At 35.4% G+C, this 18341-nt stretch overlaps 1 protein-coding gene across 10 annotated transcripts in view; it reads right to left on the reverse strand.

Annotated features, from left to right (window-relative positions):
* CDK14 (cyclin dependent kinase 14) overlaps positions 1-18341 on the reverse strand; it is a 600921-nt gene that overhangs the window by 283909 nt on the left and 298671 nt on the right. For all 10 annotated transcript variants that reach the window (XM_032761120.2, XM_058424902.1, XM_058424892.1 and 7 more), the window contains one exon: positions 17030-17092. In XM_032761120.2, the coding sequence (XP_032617011.1) occupies positions 17030-17092 (63 nt within the window). The remainder of the gene's footprint in view (positions 1-17029; positions 17093-18341) is intronic.

Below are 18341 nucleotides of genomic sequence, written 5' to 3' on the forward strand. Positions count from 1 at the left end.
AAGTAGAAGTCTGATCTGTGCTGGTCAAGATTAAAAGACTAACTCAAGAATCTCGGGATGCAAATATCTCTCTGGATTTGTCCTCTCAACCCTTCTTGTACAACAAACAGAAAGATTTGAGTTCACACCATCACTAGCAGCTGCCAGCCTCATTCTTCACTTCCAATACTCCCTGCATCCTGAAGCCTAAAGCTTACAACTTCTAAGAAAATTCATACTCCTTTAGTTTAGAAGGAAAGGGAAAAATAAAGCCACTTTGTGTTATCAAAGCCTTTTTAAAAACCGAAATAAAAACACGAAAGCAAACCACATAACAAACTTAATTTTAAAAATAAGTTGATTTTGAAAGGAAACAGTTTGCCATTCTGCAAAATGCTACCTGATCTTTGGGATCTAGCAGAGTCTTATCAGAATGTAACTGTTTAACCATGGCAATGCATTTTAATTTAATGAATACATAACACTACGTGCCAACTGCTATTCTATGCAGTTTATAGAATATTATTTCATTTGACGTTCTAACAATTTTAATGAAGTAGGTGCTACTATTAACCTCCATATTAGTAATGAGGAAACTGAGTGCGGTTTCTCAAGATCACACAGCAATTAAGTGGCAGAGCCAGGACTCAAACCCAGAGAGTCTGATTCCAAATTCTATGCTCTTAACCATCTCACCATCTCACTCATCATCTTGGCCAGAAATCAACATCAGTAGACAAAGTATTGCTAGAGAACTGCTTCCTCCAATGAACAGAATAAAAATTTGGGCATCTAATAACATGGCCTCCAAGGCCACTGAGCTGAGAACTGATTCCAACTGAGGGGCTCAGGCATTATTTTTTGGGGGATGCAGGCTCAGGCATTGTTACTCTATATTCCCCGGCTCCAAGAAACCTTGCCCACCTCAACACTTATCATGCTGTTCTCCAACCCTGTACTTTTTGGAGTGCAGTGGCGTGACCTCAGCTCACTGCAACCTCCGCCTCCCGAGTTCATGCCATTCTCCTAGCTCAGCCTCCTGAGTAGCAGGGACTACAGGCACCCATCACTATGCCCAGCTAATTTTTTGTTTTATTTTTAGTAGAGACGGGGTTTCACCATGTTAGCCAGGATGGTCTTGATCTCCTGACCTCATGATCCGCCCGCCTCAGCCTCCCAAAGTGCTGGGATTACAGGCATGAGCTATTATCCTTGCCTCTCCTCGGCCAGAAAAGCCCTCTCTTCCCTTTGCCTGCTATTTTCCATGCATTCCTAGGTCTGTCCTCAGGAACTGCTTCTCCCTAGAGCCTTCCCTGACCACCCCTGCAAGCCCTTGTACCCCTTCAGGTCTGTGTGAGGTGCTCCTTCTCCGTGCTCCCAAGGGCAGCCTCTGCATATGTCTATCACAGTATGATACTTATCTAAGCTGTCTGCTTTAACTATCTTTATATACTCGGGTAATAGGTGGCACTCCTACACCAGTAATGTGAGCACTGACCTGAATTTAGAGACATCTGGATGGCAGCAGATAAAAACAAATAACAGGCGCCTCGGAATGGAATTCTCGAGAAGCTAAGGGCAGACGTAGGTAAATCAAGCAGTTCCAAAGAACTATTCCTTAATACCTTTACTAATTAGTGAAAATATATAATCCTCATGCTAACGTAGAAGCTATTCAAATACGATGCCATATTAAAGGAGATTTAAAAAGCAGTACTAGAGAAAAAAATGCCACTATACACTCAAATTCTAAGTGTATACATGACACATTAAGCCCCAAACATGACAAATACAGCCACAAACAAATGTCAGAACAAATCTCCACAGCATAAATTCACTTAGGGTTTATTAAGTGCCAACCATATGTGCTAGGTGCTGTTATGCAAGAGGGATGCCAAGAGGAATAAGATATAAGATGTGGTCCCTAGACTCGAAGAACTCAACAGCTAACTGAGTATGACAGACACACAAACAGATCATTGTGACTTAGAGGTCTGTATTTTAACAGAAATGCAAACTGAGCATACTGAAAGCACAGAAGAGGGTGGATCTAACAACAATAAAAAAAAGTAGAAGAATTGATTCGGCTGTTACTAGAAGAGAAGGGAACGAATCACAAGAAACTTGTCACTCTGAAAACAGAATTCATTACGTGTAAAATTTCAAAAGGAAACTGAGTTGAGCATTCAGTAGACACAGAAGTTAAAATGTTAGGACAAACCCCTTAACATTCTGAAGGAAAACATTGAGAAGACCAAGCAAGCAGGTATAACATAAATTCCGAGAAAGACAATATATGAAGCTGTAAACCTACCAACTCAGCCTCATAAAATTAACTGTGGCAAGCGGACGACCAACTTTCTGAAAACCATTAGAAAACTTTAATGCTGGAGCTCAAAGAAACCGATACCCTCAAAATGGCACTTTGACATGTTGAACTGAAGAAGCCTGAAGGTCTCTTTGACCTTCTGCCCCACTCCCCGTCTCTGCCCCGTCTCTCAATCCTCTGTCTCTCCCAAAGCACAGGATGAAGTTGTTCTCTGAAGTCCCTTTATCTGCCTAAAATCTGGACCTGCCAAAGAAGAAAACAATTACCTCTGGCCCCTTTCCTGAGTTTCCATTAACTGAACTCTTATCCTAGGAAGAAAGACTGAAGTCTGTCAACACACCTGGATAGACTTTTGTCACAAACCACTGTCTGCTCTGCAGGCCCAACAGACGTATATTCTTGTATATTCTTCAATCCCATCGAATTTCCTTAAAAATCATTTACCACACCCCTAAAAGCATTCATACATCCCCATCTCCCTTTCTCCTAATAAGAACATATAAACATCTATTCACATTGGGTTACTGGGTAACTATTCTTCTATGATGACCTTGTGCTACGCACGTTAAAATAAGTTTGTGCCTTTTCTCAAATCAATGTGCATTTTGTGAGTTAATTTTTCTGTGAACCTTTAGAGGGTGAAGGGGTAGTTTTCCCTTGATCCCTACATTTACAAAAAACATTTTAACATCCTTAACAAAATATACACTGGCAGATAGGGGTGGGAAGGCTCTAAGGAAGCAGCCACCCTACTGAATTCAATGGAATGCCCCATGGACTACTCTTGGAGTGTCTTTAAAACTCAAGCCTTAGCGAGTTCTTCTTCTAGACAAACAGGCAAGTCCCTAACTTTCTAATTTAAATTTTTTAGAAAATTACTTCACTTGGTTGTTGTATAAAACACACAGCAAGCTATACTTGATCTTCTATGAAAAACCAGAAGACCCTGTGAGAACAAGAAGGGCCACTAGGGAGGGGGCCACACACATTCTTTTTGTAAAGCATAAGAATCAGCTTTGCTAATAAAACCTGGTAAATACCATTGGAATCTCAGGCACTAAAAAGAAAAGAAGGGAGACTAATACTTACTGAAACTTTATTCTAATTTAAAGGCTATTTTAAATAATTTTATACAAATAGCTTAATCAGGCCCGGGACAGTGGCTAACAGCTGTAATCTCAACACTTTGGGAGGCAGAGGTAGATGGATCACTTGACTCCAAGAGTTCGAGACCAGCCTAGACAACATGGCAAAACTATGTCTCTACTAAAAAAAATACAAAAAATTAGCCAGGCATGGTGGTGTGTGCCTGTAGTCCTAGCTACTCGGGAGGCTGAGGTGGGAAAATCGCTTGAGCCCGAGAGGTGGAGATTGCAGTGAACGGAGATCGCACCACTGCATTCCAGTCTGAGCGACCCAGTGATACTCTGCCTCAAAAACAAACAAACGAATAAACAAAACAAAACAAAAAATCCCCAAAAAATTACTTAATCCTTTCCATCTACCATCCTGTATTTTTCCTTTTGTTTAAACAAATGAGAAAACTAAAGCTCTAAAGACATAAGAAACATAGTCATCCAACCATCACAAAGCTCTTGTGAATTTTCCACCACACCTCATTATCTTCAATATGGTTGATGCATGGATGAATAGTTATACACCCAATACAATCAAAGTGCTTTTATTATTAAGTGAATCAAAGTTTGTAAAAGCCTCAATTAGCATATAGTATAATGAGCACATGATTCTTGAATTTCTGTTTTTGACATTCAAAATCTTAGAAATAGATAACATGAGAGAAGACAACTTCATGTGCTGAACTAGATGAATTAATATATTTGAAACTCTTTATCTTTCTACTATAGTAGCCATAAGATCTTCCTAAGAATATTTTGCCATTTCAAGATATTCTATTCCATCTTTATAAAAGGAGATTCATCCCAAATCCATCAGTAGGATCACTGAAGATTTATATTCCAGTTTGAATATGTTCATTTTCTGTAATAAAAATCCAATGAGAAAATGTCTTAAATAGTAATGAAATGATGAACAGGGACACTTTTGCCAGCAGCCGATCTATCTTTAGCCAGTTGTCTTGGCATCCCCAGCAGGAAGCAGCATATTCTCAGTGCCATGGCATATACTTCTTGGGAGTATCCCTTAACGCTTCTTCTATTCCCTTCTGAAACTCATCACAATTTAAGTAGGTAAAATAAATAAATAAATTAATTAATTAATGGTATTTTATCACAACTTTTAAAGTAAGTTGATATAAAGCACACACTATTGGATTCAATGTTACGTTTATTGCTCAGAACTACTGACACTTGCAGTAAGAAAGAAGCATTATAACCAATCCCTCTCACCGAAGTCTAAATAGGTGAGGTCGGATGCTCTTTTTCTCAGCGTCTAGAGGTGTCACGCTCCGTGAATAGTCAGAAATACACAGATTATTTAATATATGCAGATCAATTTAATCTGAGATGAAGCGCGGTGAATATCTTGTAGACTTTTCAGGGCTTGTGTCAACTTCTTTTAAGGAATGTGCAGGGTCTCTCAGGGCTTACAGAAGATTAAGAAATCTACTAATAGGAGTCATTAGCAATGGCTCCTACCATTTAGAACACAGCAGTAATGTCTTACGAAGATAATTATGCTACTCTTTTGTCATGTTTGATACTCTATAACTCAGGTTTCTCATCTTAAATATGGCTGGTTGAGTGGTTGGTTGAGTCTTAGATATCTTTGTTAACCATTTCACATTGTTAAATTAGATCATTCCATTATTTTATGAATAACAGAAATGGAAGGGATGTTATAAATTAAACAACTGGAGTTGAATCACTACCATTTATTGAGTGCTTACTACAATAGACATTTTGCTAAGTGTATTACACACATTCAATAATTTAACCCTCACAACACCTCTACTAGGTAGATATTACTATCTCTATTTCACAGAAAAAGAAAGAAAGGCTCAGATAAGTTAAGTGAATTGCCTCAGCAAAGTAACATAGTAAGAGAAAAACAAATACCACATCTTCTCACTTATACTTGGGAGGTAAATGATGAGAACGCATGGGCACATAGAGGGGAACAACACACACTGTGGCCTACCAGAGGGTGGAGAGTGGGGGAAGGGAGAGGATCAGGAAAAATAACCAATGGATACAAGGCCTAATACCTGAGTGATGAAATAATCGGTAAAACCAACCCCCATGACATGCCCTTACCTATGTAACAAACCTGCACATCCTGCACATGTATCCCTGAACTTAAAAGTTGTTTTTAAAAAGAGGAATTAAGTGAATTAGCCAAAGGAACACATAGTAAGTAAGACAGAGTGCTAATATTTGAACCCGTTTTTGTCTTACTCTGACACTACAATTAAGAGGGCTGCTATCCAAAAAGGTGAGCATACTATTTAATTAAAATAGCTATATACTATGTGAACCTAAAGCTACAAAATATGACACTGGTAGATAAATGAAAGTTATACATGAATAATAAATACTTCAAGTAGTATGTTCCATATTTAACACTGTATCATTTAAAAACCCATAGACTGCACAACCTTAAACTACCCATATATCCAACTTCCTAGAAGTTAAAAATAATTAGTTAAAATCCCAATTATATGCAGTCAATGTCAAAATATTTTGTAATATGCATCAGATAATGGCTTAACTGCAATACTAGGTCTTCAATTTTTAAAAGCCACAAAATGATTCATCATGATTCATTCCATTTAGTTGAGCTTCAAAACAGCTAATGCAAATATTAAATCCTAATTTGTAATGCAATGTACACCCAAATAGTTTTATTTCACAAAGTATCGCTGCAATTCAAAGTACTGAATTTTTAAAGAATATTTAGAGGATTACACAGAGATATAAAAAAAGAAATAAAACCCTAGCTATTCAATACTACAGTATAATTTATGTGTCACTTTGGACATACTTGACAGTGTTAAGTGTGCTACTGGGATGGTATAAGACACAAGCATTCACGCTAAGGCATCAGTCCTTTCATGTGTATTTTTTTGCAATCTGTATATTTTACAGATCCAGTTCTTGGAAAATCTGAGTAGCAGGAGGAGTCTGTCTTGCCACTGTTTTGCCCTGTTTTGAGTTCTTCCATTCTTCTTTCTGCTTTTTTAGTTACAATCCCTAAGGCTCTGACATAAGTAACATGCTTTGTCATTTCTAGATAATGTAACAATTTAATTTACATTCTTTAAGATCTTTGTACATTAATATGCTTTTCCTAAAGATGAGAACTTTCTGGAGAGAAATAACTCAAAAAATGAGAATTTCAGGTTCGTGGGCAAGCTGCTGGGGAAATAACTGCTTAGCTTACCAAGGAAGTTGGCCTTCCATTCCACACTCTCTTTCTACTTCAAGGCAATGGTGGATACCAAGCAAGGTGGTGTTTCCGGTATGGAGGTGCCCACAATGAGCAGGCAGTTTAAAGCCATGGGATCTAGAGCTGGGAGATTTGTAATGAGTCAAGTGAGGCTAGTGTGACTGATCTTTGTTTTGTCAAGTTCTGTAAAAGAAGACCTAGTACAGTAAGTAGGTTTCCAAGTTATTGGGCTTTGTATATACCGTGAAGCATGTTGCAGGGGGGCTGGGTCTTCCTAATAAAGGTGGGCATCTGCCTAAAATTAGTATTAGAAATATTCCCTAGGTAAGCAGAAACTGTTAAAGACAAGCTGTTGGATTTAATAGCTATCTAACATAATTTTCCAAGAGAAAAACTGAAAGAACTGTTCTAAGAAATTCAATTAACATAATCTTATTCTGTCATTGTCAAGTTTCTGCCTGTCAGAATTATAGGGCTAACCTGACTGATAAGTGCTTTTCTGAACTATACAGAAATAGCACAAAATCCAAATTGGGAAATGGAGAGTCAGTAGTTCTTCCTACTCAACTTCATTTGGGAACTTATGCTACTTTCTCCCAACTACAGGGCCATTCTTTTTTATACACAATGAAAACAAATCAATATTCAGTTTAAATGGTTTTTCTGACTAAAGTAACATCTTAGATACTAAATCAAAATGAATTATCTTAATATCAACTGAGAAGGCTAGTATAACTAAAAAGAGAGAGATGTGGATAGAAAAATTGACAAAGGTGATAGATCTTGAGCTTAAAGGCCTTGGAGTAAATCACAAAAACAAGCTATACTAAAGAAAAACTAATTTCAAATAGGATGTAACCTTTAACAACTTGTGAATTTAGATACGTATGACCAACAAACCTCTTTCTCCATCCTCTCAGGGGGGTCTGAAGTAACAGAAATTTATACAGGAATGAGAAAATACCTATGAGCTGTACTGGCTGGACACAAGAATGCTGTGCCTATCCAAGACAATATGTGTATACTCTGCTACTTGAACTTATTTCCCTCCGGGGTCTCATGTCTGTCTTGGAAAACATGGAAACAAAGGGGTCGTGTGCAGATCCATCTTAAACTGGAGAGAGGCAAGGCGACGACTGTAAAGCCCAGGAGGGTGTTTCCCCTATTCTTAATGGGAACTCCCAAGTTGGGTAACTTACAATTAAAGCATCATGTAACACTTCCAATCATTGTCTGCATTTCATCATTCTTTGGGGTGATTTCTTTTCAATCTGGGCTTTAAAGGATCTCTAGGAAAGAGTGTACTGTTTAATTAGCTGGCCTTAATTCCTTTGCTGGATCCAAATTGTTACGAGCAAATCAGCGGATGATCCTGAGGATGCAAAAGACATGTTCTAAACAACTAAATGCAGGCCCCATATCTTAACCAGAAAATTCACTACTCAGATCCCCTCTGAATGTCTAATACAATATGAGCTGACATGTGGAATTTCATTTTCTTTTATCATTAGTCCTCCACTTTCTAGATACGGGAGATTATTTTATTATAATAAAAATTGGATGAAAACATTCAAAAAAAGGCTGGACAGACACTGAGACTTGGTGTCAAATTTTTAAAATATTCTTTAAGGGCCTCATGAAATAATCATATTTCTTAATTAAAATACAGAATGAGGAAAGGCTCTATAATATTCACAGTCATGTGTAGTAGTAAATTATTAAGAGCTAAATGAGAAGCTCTAATGAAGAATACGGAGAAAATCAGATGTCACTTGGTTTTCTATCTGACCATTAGAAAGTCTCATTTAGAAATCAATTCTCAGTGCCATCTGTATAATACAATCTTAATTCGGCCTAGCATTATTCTGTCTGTTATATACCTGCCTGTTCTCTGGTCTATTAAAGAAAAATAGCAAGTTTTCAACCATAATAAACCTCCTATCCTTTTAATTAGTATATCTATTGAAAGGAAAAATAAGAATCAGCTTTATACCAATAGGATTCCAGATACTTCAGAGAATAAGGCAGGAAGTTCAAAATTGCTTTGGTCATTTTCAATTGTTCGCAAAAAAACAGCAAATGTGTTTTTGCAGGGAACCTTCTAGAAAAGTCATTATGATAACAGAAATGGAAGTACATTACATAAAAACACAGGAAGATTCAATCTCATCACGGTAATAAGATTCAAACATCTACATTTCTGGATATCAGCTGGAGACGGCATCAATTAATTTTTTTCATGAATCTTAATTTTCAGTCTCTCATGCTTATCAATTTTTAAAGAACACATGAAAAACTGAATAAAGAATGAAATTTAGACCATTATAGTCATTTGTGAAAATGCAATGGTCAATCTGTAAACCACTGAGAATTATAAAATCAAGAATTAATACAAGTTCTATATTCAACTATGATAGCTCAAACCCAATATAATTCACAATGAATGGTCTTTAAAGGGAGTGGGGAATTTAACTACCTTTCCAAAAATATTCTAACCAGTTTCCCACATACCAATTATTACCATCTACAAACTGGTTGCAATGCCTTTAATCATCATAAATATTTATAACAGGGCCAATGTCCTCAGGCTTTTGATTCAGGTTTTAAATCATCCTCTAATTAATTGCTAAAATTACTTTGTCAAAAATTGATACTATGCTTAGAAATAAACCATTTGTTATTAGTGAATATTTATTTCAGAATGCCATACTGATAACAGACACATTTTATAGGCAATTAAAGTAGCAAAGTGAGTCTAGAAATTTAGTTAATACTGGCTTTTTAAAATGAGTCTATTCCAGTGCTTACGAGAAATACGCATCAAGAAAAATAAAACTTTCACAGATGTTTTGCTGAGAATTAGTACAAAATTATCTTGTTTTACTATGAAATCAGGAGCTATGTGTAGTTCCATTTGTTCTTTTTTTCTCCCCTTCATTCTTCCAGGATACATTACCATCGTAATGCCTGAAATTCTACCCAAGTCTCACTAAGGAACAATCTCCATAATTCTTAAGTGCAGGATATCCACATTTTGACAATACACAATTATATATAAAATATCAACAAAGAAAAATATGTACAGTTTTAGAATCCTAGATAAATGTTTAAAATGTTTATATATACTGTCATGCTGCAGAATGATGAAACTAAAAGTAAAAATTGCTAAATTTAGAAGCAAAATGATTTGATCACTGTGTTTTCCTATTGTTCACCATAATAAAAATTAAGTATTAATCACATTCTGAACATTTAATAATCTGTGAAGTGTTTAGCAAACATAGAGCTTCTGTGTTACTAAAAGGACATGCTCTTTTAAAGATAATAGTTTATCTCACCTGGTTTTCCTATCTCCATAAATTTATAAAGAACTATTACAATGTCTTATTTTAGCTCAGCTGAGGTTTTTTGTCTATATTTTCCCAACAATCTAAGATGATGGGAAGATCAACTTAAAAAAAATTAATATCTAGCATAGCATTATGAACAGCCGTTAACTTAGTAAATATTATTTGTATGTTCTTCATTTTTATATTCATAGATTTAAGTGACAATAAACATCACCACATGAAAAAATGTTTATATATCAAACAGAAATACCCATGAGACATCTGTCACTATGTCACAGTCAGAATTTTTTGAGAATAATTTCACCTGCAGTTCAGATCCTAAAGCAACTCTGGAGGAGACCCTTGTCTCTAAGCAAACAGTGAGGAAAACCCAATGCATAATTAGATGAGTGGCCTCCCATAGAAACCAACATGGTAATAAGGGTTGTCTGCTTCCATGCATGGCAATTCAGATGCCAAAACACAAGGCTTTAACAAGCTACATCTATTTTTTAACTTTCCATACCCTTGGAGAAACTACCTCTATTATCTTCAATATGAAAATGATGATGAACCTATGTGACTTAGTGTTTCAAAAGTCACAAATAATCAAGCTAATTACAGTAATTTAATGTATTAATCATGTAGCTCAGGGAAAAGAACACTGGACAAAGAGTCAAAAAGCCCTTTCACACACTCCATCATCTCAGTGAACCTGATGTTTACTTTCTATAAAATGTCGGGGGCTGGAATGAACCATTGATCCAGGATGCTGGTCCTGGAATGAGCTTGGCTACAGCATTATCACTTAAAGAGGTATTTTTTGTTTTGTTTTGTTTTAAATTACATCAACATCCAATGTTTAAATTATTATGACCATGTAAATGTTATTTACAGCTGAGCTATAAAGTTTACTATGAATACCTTTCTTTCCCCTGCATAAAAATTTGTTGTTCCTGGTGTTAGTAATTATCTAGTTCTTTTGTTTGTCAGTTTGTTTTCCTTTGTTTAGTTTTCTTTGTGGTCACTACTAATTCAACACCAAATTCTTTTCCCATCTTTTAAGTCTACTTAAACACATTTGGTATTCTAACTAACAATTTTATCTCCTTTATGAAATCTCTCCTGGAGACTTCTGGCCTGCTGGCTTAGCAAGTTACTTTCCCAGCCTGATGCATAATTGTCATCCTAGGATTCTCTTCTTCTTTATCCTGGGAATTTCCTTCGCCTCTCTCCTGTGGTGGATTTTGTTACCTGGTTTCTTTGTCTTCTCTTCCTTGGTATATTCCTTGAGTATTAGTGGAATATATCCTCAAGTATCTTCCTGAGAAAGAATGTAACACAGGCAAAATTTTCAACCCCTTGTGTATCTGAAAATGGTAATTTTACCTTCATACTTCACTGACAGTTTGCACAGAATTCTAGGCTGAAAATACTTCTGTGTCCAAATTTTCAAGCTATTGTTTCACTGCCATCCCCCTTTCAGTGTTACTGTTGAAAATCTGACGCCATTGTAATTCTTGACCCCGTGGAGTAAACCCGTTTCCTTTTTTATCGATTTTTCTTTGAACCCAGTGTTCTGAAATTTTGCAATAATGAACATTATTTTCAGTTTATTTTTTTAAATGATCTAGGCATTAATCTAAAAACTCAATCCTATACATTTGAAAGAATTATGGTTTCATAGTTATTACTTTAATGATTCCCTCCTTTCTTTTTTCCTCACTTATTCAGATCTGGGATCCCCCAGATTAGACCTCTGATTTTTTGATACTTTCTTCCCCATTTTTCATCTTTGTATTTTTTGGTTTATTTTGTGGCAAATTTCTTCAATTTTATCTCCCATGATTTTATTGTTGTTTTTAATTTGTTATATTTTTAATTTCCAAGAGTTCCTTTGTGTTGACTAAATTCTGCTTCTCAAAAATAACACGACATTCTTGTTTTATGGATGAATTATCTTCTTTTCTCTCTCTGAGACTATTAATCATAATTTTTTAAAGTTTCCTTCTCTACCTTTCCCTATCCAATCAGTGCAAGCAACTTGGCTTCCTCCAAGTTACTCATTTGTCAACTGGGGTCTTCACTGGAGAGTTTCTCGGATTCTTTAGGTCTGTTGTCTTAGAATGATCAGATCCTTCACAGAATACTCTTAAAATCTTTTCCTTGAGGCATGATTTTGCTGTCTGAAGCTCTCCATGCCAAGCCCTGTCTCTCAAGCTCTCCCCTGCCTCTCCCTGACCTACACAGCCCCCACCTTACTCTGGGTCACCATCCGCTCCCCTGCTGGCAGACTGAGGAGCAATGGAAGCCAGCAGGCTGCAGGGCTGTGGAAGAACAAGAGGCTAGGATTGCTGGCAAGTATACATGTCCCCAGGGCTGGGGAGTAAAGCAATGCAGGGACATAGGGAGAGTCAGGAGATGCTGCAGATCATGGGATAAATCTTGGCCTCTCCTCCTTGCGTCTGAGCAAATGCCCACATTTCCTACTTAAAGATACTTTTTAAAGTATATTTTTATTGATACATAATATTTGTACATATTTTGGGGAGCCCAGGGTATTTTTATACAATCATACAATGTATAATGATGGGTATTTAGGATATCCCTGACCTCAAATATTTATAATTTCTTCGTCTTGGGAACATTCCAAATCTTTTCTTTTAGTTATTTTGAAATATGCAATGTACTGTTGTTAACTATTGTTAGACTACTGTGCTGTCAACACTAGAACATATTCCTTCTATCGAACAGTATGTCTGTACTCGTTAATCAACCTCTCTGCATCCCCCACCCCAAAATCCTTCCCAGCCTCTGGTAACTATCATTCTACTTTCTACCTCCATGAGATCAACTTTTTTAGCTCACATATATGAATATAAATACACCCTATTTGTCTTTCTGTGAGGGGCTTATTTCACTTAACATAATAACCTTCAGTTCCATCCATACTACTGCAGATGACTGGATTTCATTCATTTTTATGGCTGAATAATCATCCATTGTATGTATGTACTGCATTTTCTTTATCTATCAATTTGTTGATGGACACTTAGATTGATTCCCTATCTTTGCTATTGTGAATAGTGCTTCAATGAACATGGTGGTGCAGAAATTTCCTTTCTTTTGGATAAACACTCATTAGTAGGACTGATGGATCACATGATAGTTTAACTTATAGTTTTTTAAGAAACCTCCATAGGTTCTCCATAATAACTGTACTAATTTATATTCCCACAGTGTATGACTTCCCTTTTCTCCACATCTTCACTAACATTATGTTTTGTCTTTTTGATGATAGCCATTCTAACTGGGGTAAGATAGAATTTCATTGTGGTTTTGATTTTTACTTCTCTGATAATTAGTCATGTTGAGCATGTTTTACTACCTATGCACCATTTGTATGTCTTCTTCCAAGACAGGTTTTTTCAGGTCCTACTTTTTAACGAGTTTGTTTCTTTTGCTGTTGTGTTGTTTGAATTCCTTTTATAATCTAAATATTAGTCCCTCATCAGATGAAGAGTTTGCAAATATTTTCTTCTATTCAACAGCTTGTATCTTTGCTCCTGTTTCCTTTGCTTTGCAGAGGCCTATTAGTTTAATATAGTCCCATTTATCTATTATTTTTCTTTTTGAAGCCTGTGCTTTTGAGGTTTTAGCCGTAGAATCTTTTCCTAGACCAAAGCCCTGAAGTGTTTCTCCCATGTTTTCTTGCATGAGTTCAACAGTTTGGGGTCTTATGTTCAAGCCTTTAATCCATCTGAAGTTGATTTTTGTATATGGTGAAAAATAAAGGTGGTGTTTCATTCTTCTGCACGTGGATTTCCAGTTTTTCCAGCACCAGTTATTGAAGAGAATGTTATTTCCCCAAAGTATGTCCTTGACACCTCTGTCAAATATCAGTTGACTATAGATATGCAGATTAATTTGGGGGTTCTCTATTCTGAGCATTTTTCTGTTCAGACACATAGGTGTCTCTTTTTAATATCCATAACATGTTGCTTTGGTTACTATAGCTTAGTAGTGTATTTTGAAGTCACGTAGTATGAAGTCTCCAGCTTTGTTCTTTTTGCTCAGTATTGTTTTGGCTATTTGGGTTCTTTTGGGGTTCCATATAAATTTTAGGATTGTTTATCTACTGCACGAAGAATGTTATTGGTATTTTGAGGAATTGTATTGAATCTGTAGATTGCTTTTGGTAGAATGGTATTATAATAACACTAATTTTTCTGATCCTGATCATAGGATGTCTTTCCATTTGTATCTTCTTCAATTTCTTTGATCACTGTTTTGCAGTTTTCTTATACAGATCTTTCACCTTCCTTGGTTAAACTGATTCCTACATAATTTTTAGTAACTACTATAAATTAAATTGTTTTATTTCTTTTTCAGCTAGCTCATTATTGGGGAAGAAATACTACGAATTTTTATATGTTGATTTTGTATCCTGCAACTTTACTGAATTAGTTTATCAGTTATGTAACTTTTTTTGGTGGAGTCTTTAGATTTTTCTATACATAAGATTACTTCGTTTGCAAGGAGAGATGATCGGAGGACTTCTTTTGCAATCTGGATTTTTTTCATTTTTTTCTCTTGGCTGATTACTCTGGCTAAAATTCTCAGTATTATACTATGCAAACATCCTGATTCTGGGAGGTGAGAATATATATATGTGTGTGTGTGTATATATATACATATAAAGCTTGCCAGGTGACTCTACTGTGGAATAAAGTGAAGACCTCTTAGTTCATTACTGAGGTTTCTTGTATTCACAAATATGCCAAGAACTGAGACTGTCCAGGACATTTCAGAAGATCCTCGACAAATCAAAGATTTCACTAGTTATGGGGAAAGGAATCCTCATAGATGAATACATTTTGCTGCTTTTAAGGTATTTTAAAAAATAAGAAGAGGTAAATCACATCACATTTTTTTAGAAACAAAAATGTAGTAAGTCATCTATCTGTGACCATGTTAAACAACTTCTAAGTAGGAAAAGTTCCTGCTGTATATAAATACCCAGGCTCACTGTAAGTGTCACATATAATTTCTGTGACATTATTTCTACACTGACTACACATTTCACTCATCATTAAGTTTCTCACCATGTCCTAGGAGGCACCAAGTCCTGCAGTGTTAAACCTGTTTATCACCATGGTGCAACCTGGACTTGGAATGAGGAGCAAACAGTAAGTATTTGAAGTATGATGAATGACCATATGATGAAAGAAAAGCACACAAAGCTTGAATAAGAGCTGGTGAGACAGTTTCTAGAGGCACAGCCCAGTTACTGAGAAACAGTAACCTTGAGACCCATCTCTCCATGACCATTAGGAGATAAGGGAAAATAAAATGTAATGGAAGAAGCAGAATGTATAGTAAAAATGGGACAAAATTCATCAATGTCAGTGGCCTGAGGACAGAGACCACAGCGAAGCTTTGTGGAAAGAGGATTTCTTTTTTTCATCAACAAAATTTTCCACCAACAGTTGCTAATAACTAATGACACACAGATGACTGGTGAGAAACTAAACAGGGATAATAAAAGCCCAGTGATGTCATGACTGTGGGAAAGGTTCAATCAGTTATTTAATCTCAACTGTATCACTGAATGTGAAAGTCAGGAAGTCAAAGTTAGCTCAGAGGATCTGCTCATTTCCACTGTGGCTGGTAGACTTCTGAGCTCCCCAGGGCCAATGGTCTCACTAGCTGGGTGATTGACACATTCTCAGGGATAGAGTGGGAAACAAGAATGAAGATGTATTGTACTATTGATTTCAAAGCCAATAAACCCTAAGAAGAGAACATGCGAATGTATAAATGAGAGAATTTGAGATTTTAATGTTAAAAAAATTATGTTCATGTTATAATACTAATATTTAGAGCTGGAATTGAACATAGACAAGATTAATAAAACAGGTATTTTCATCCATTAAATTTTCTAACCTAACTACTAATAAACTATATGTTAATGGTTAGAGATTTTTAAGAAAAATGAACAACCAAAAAACTTTAAGGAAAGTCAATCTAATAAAACACAAAAAGAAGATATATGAAAAAATCAACAGACTATAATTTCTATATCGATTCCATTATTTATTTAACAATGTTTTGACAGAGTTCCTGTAAGTTCCTACATTTTAAAATTATACAGTGTAACTGACCACTATAAAAGCCTCTATTAACTTGTCACATTTATACATATACATATAAAGTTTCCCAGGTGATTAGACCATGGAATAAAGTGAAGACCTCTTAGTTTATTACTAATAGGGTTTCTTATAACAAATGGGAAGAAATCAAGATGAGTAAGTTTACTTCAAATACATCTGTAATACTCAATGAGTTCTCAGGATTATGAAATGTAGTCATTTGAGTTACACAATGTAAGGACATAATTAAGCCATATCAGATATAACTTTGATCTCTTTTAATTCTATTGCATATACAAAGAAAGAGTTTCCTGTTTGAAGCTTGAAATTTTGGAATAATTTCCCAAGATGATTGTGAGGTCAAATTTTAGGAAATCGTAGTTCTTTTGACACTTGGTAGTAAAATTTCTACTAAAAAGAAAGGAAAAAGAGTAGCAGGAAGTAGAATATGCTTGTACATAGAAATAAAAAGACATGCACTGTGAACTCACCATAACATTGTTTTGCATCATAATGATGCTTTATGTTGAAACCAACTGGTACATCAGTATGGGTTCCAAGCTAGAACTGAGACTCCCCTCTACTGTGAAGTGTTAAAAACTAAGATTCCAGTGGTTTTCACTCATTATTAGCAAATGTTTCTCCAGCAAGAAAATACGAGATCTAAATATTAATACCCCAGTAAAAATATTTAATGTTAAAACATGGTTTCCAACAACTCAACTGAAGCAATGACTGTGGTCCACCTCAATATCCCTTCTCTTTACACAAAAAATTTTTAAAATTTAAATATGTTATGGTAGAGATGCTAGACTTCAGTTCAAAAAATACACATCAAAAGTGCTAACCTTTGGCTTAAAAAGATCTTTGCCTACCTTCACATTATCTGGATGCAGCCCCCCAGGGTGTTTGTCCATGTACTGACATAAATCAGTGTGCTAGAAAAGAAAAGGAAAAATGTATTAATAACCCTCTGGCTATAACATAATAAATCAATATTTTCCCACTTCAAAGTCACCATTACCTTCTGAACAGAGCAAATAAAAGACAAGTGGGTGGATTTTTCAGTGTATGTAGTGGCATGCCTCCCCACCCCCTAATTTTAAACACAATTGAATCATTATTTTTCCCTCTCGGCTCTGTTTTATTTTAAATATTTCTATGTATTAAAAAGAATACAGGTCCATAATTTGTTAAGCGTCTCATTTCCTCTTCATTGAATATATCCTTATACTTTAACTTAGAAAACCACACATATTTAATCAATGCAATTATAATGTCAATTATCCCATATTTTCCAAGTGCAAATGCAAATAAAAAATATTTATTTTGTATGAGATAAAAGTACCACAAATATATTCTGCTAGTAAAATTAATCACTGGACTTACCTTTATGTCCATATTCAGAAAAAATAATTTTCAGGTTTCTAGAACTCCTGAATATATTTGAGCAAATATGCTTCATAAATTAACAGAAACATCTTCAAAATTAAAAATTAAGATAAATATATCCAGATATAAGTTTAAACAAATATTCAACATTTTATGCTGTTATTCTTTTAAATATGCGAAGCTCGATTTGTCCACAAGTAAATATCTTCTTCTTAATGCTTTTTCTGCTTATATCATAAACTACATATAATTTTTTAAAAGCATGTAGCTACTATTCACATTTTTATTCTTTTATTGGAGTGTACTATAAGATGTATAAAACTGAAACATTTAATCATTCAGTAAAAGCCAATGAACATGAGCATTTGTGCCCCAATATCAGGCCTGAATTATTGAGGAAGTACAGGTTTTATAATACATTCAAGAACCTTGCTGTAGTAATTTATAACAACAGTTCAGGTTCTGTTATTAAGCTTTCATTGCATGCTAGGTTATAATTGCTGAGGATACAAAGCAGAAATTAGCCTTCATCATTCATCATGTACTTTTTGAGCCCATATGTTCCAGGCACAACACTAGTCACTAAGAACACAGGAGTAAATGAAACAGATGCAAATGGAAAAAAACCAGACATGTCACTGATTACAGTAAAGTCTGCTGTGTAGTATTTTAAGAATAGTGCTGGATGATGTTCAAGGGCACAGCAGGCGAAACCTAATGAGGTCTAGAGATTTCAGAAAGGTCTCTGGAAGAAGTTACTTCTAAGTAAGACATGAGTAGAGAATGAAAGATGTT

The sequence above is a fragment of the Hylobates moloch genome, unplaced genomic scaffold (genome assembly GCF_009828535.3).
Source record: "Hylobates moloch isolate HMO894 unplaced genomic scaffold, HMol_V3 SCAFFOLD_1, whole genome shotgun sequence".
Classification (NCBI taxonomy): domain Eukaryota; kingdom Metazoa; phylum Chordata; class Mammalia; order Primates; family Hylobatidae; genus Hylobates; species Hylobates moloch.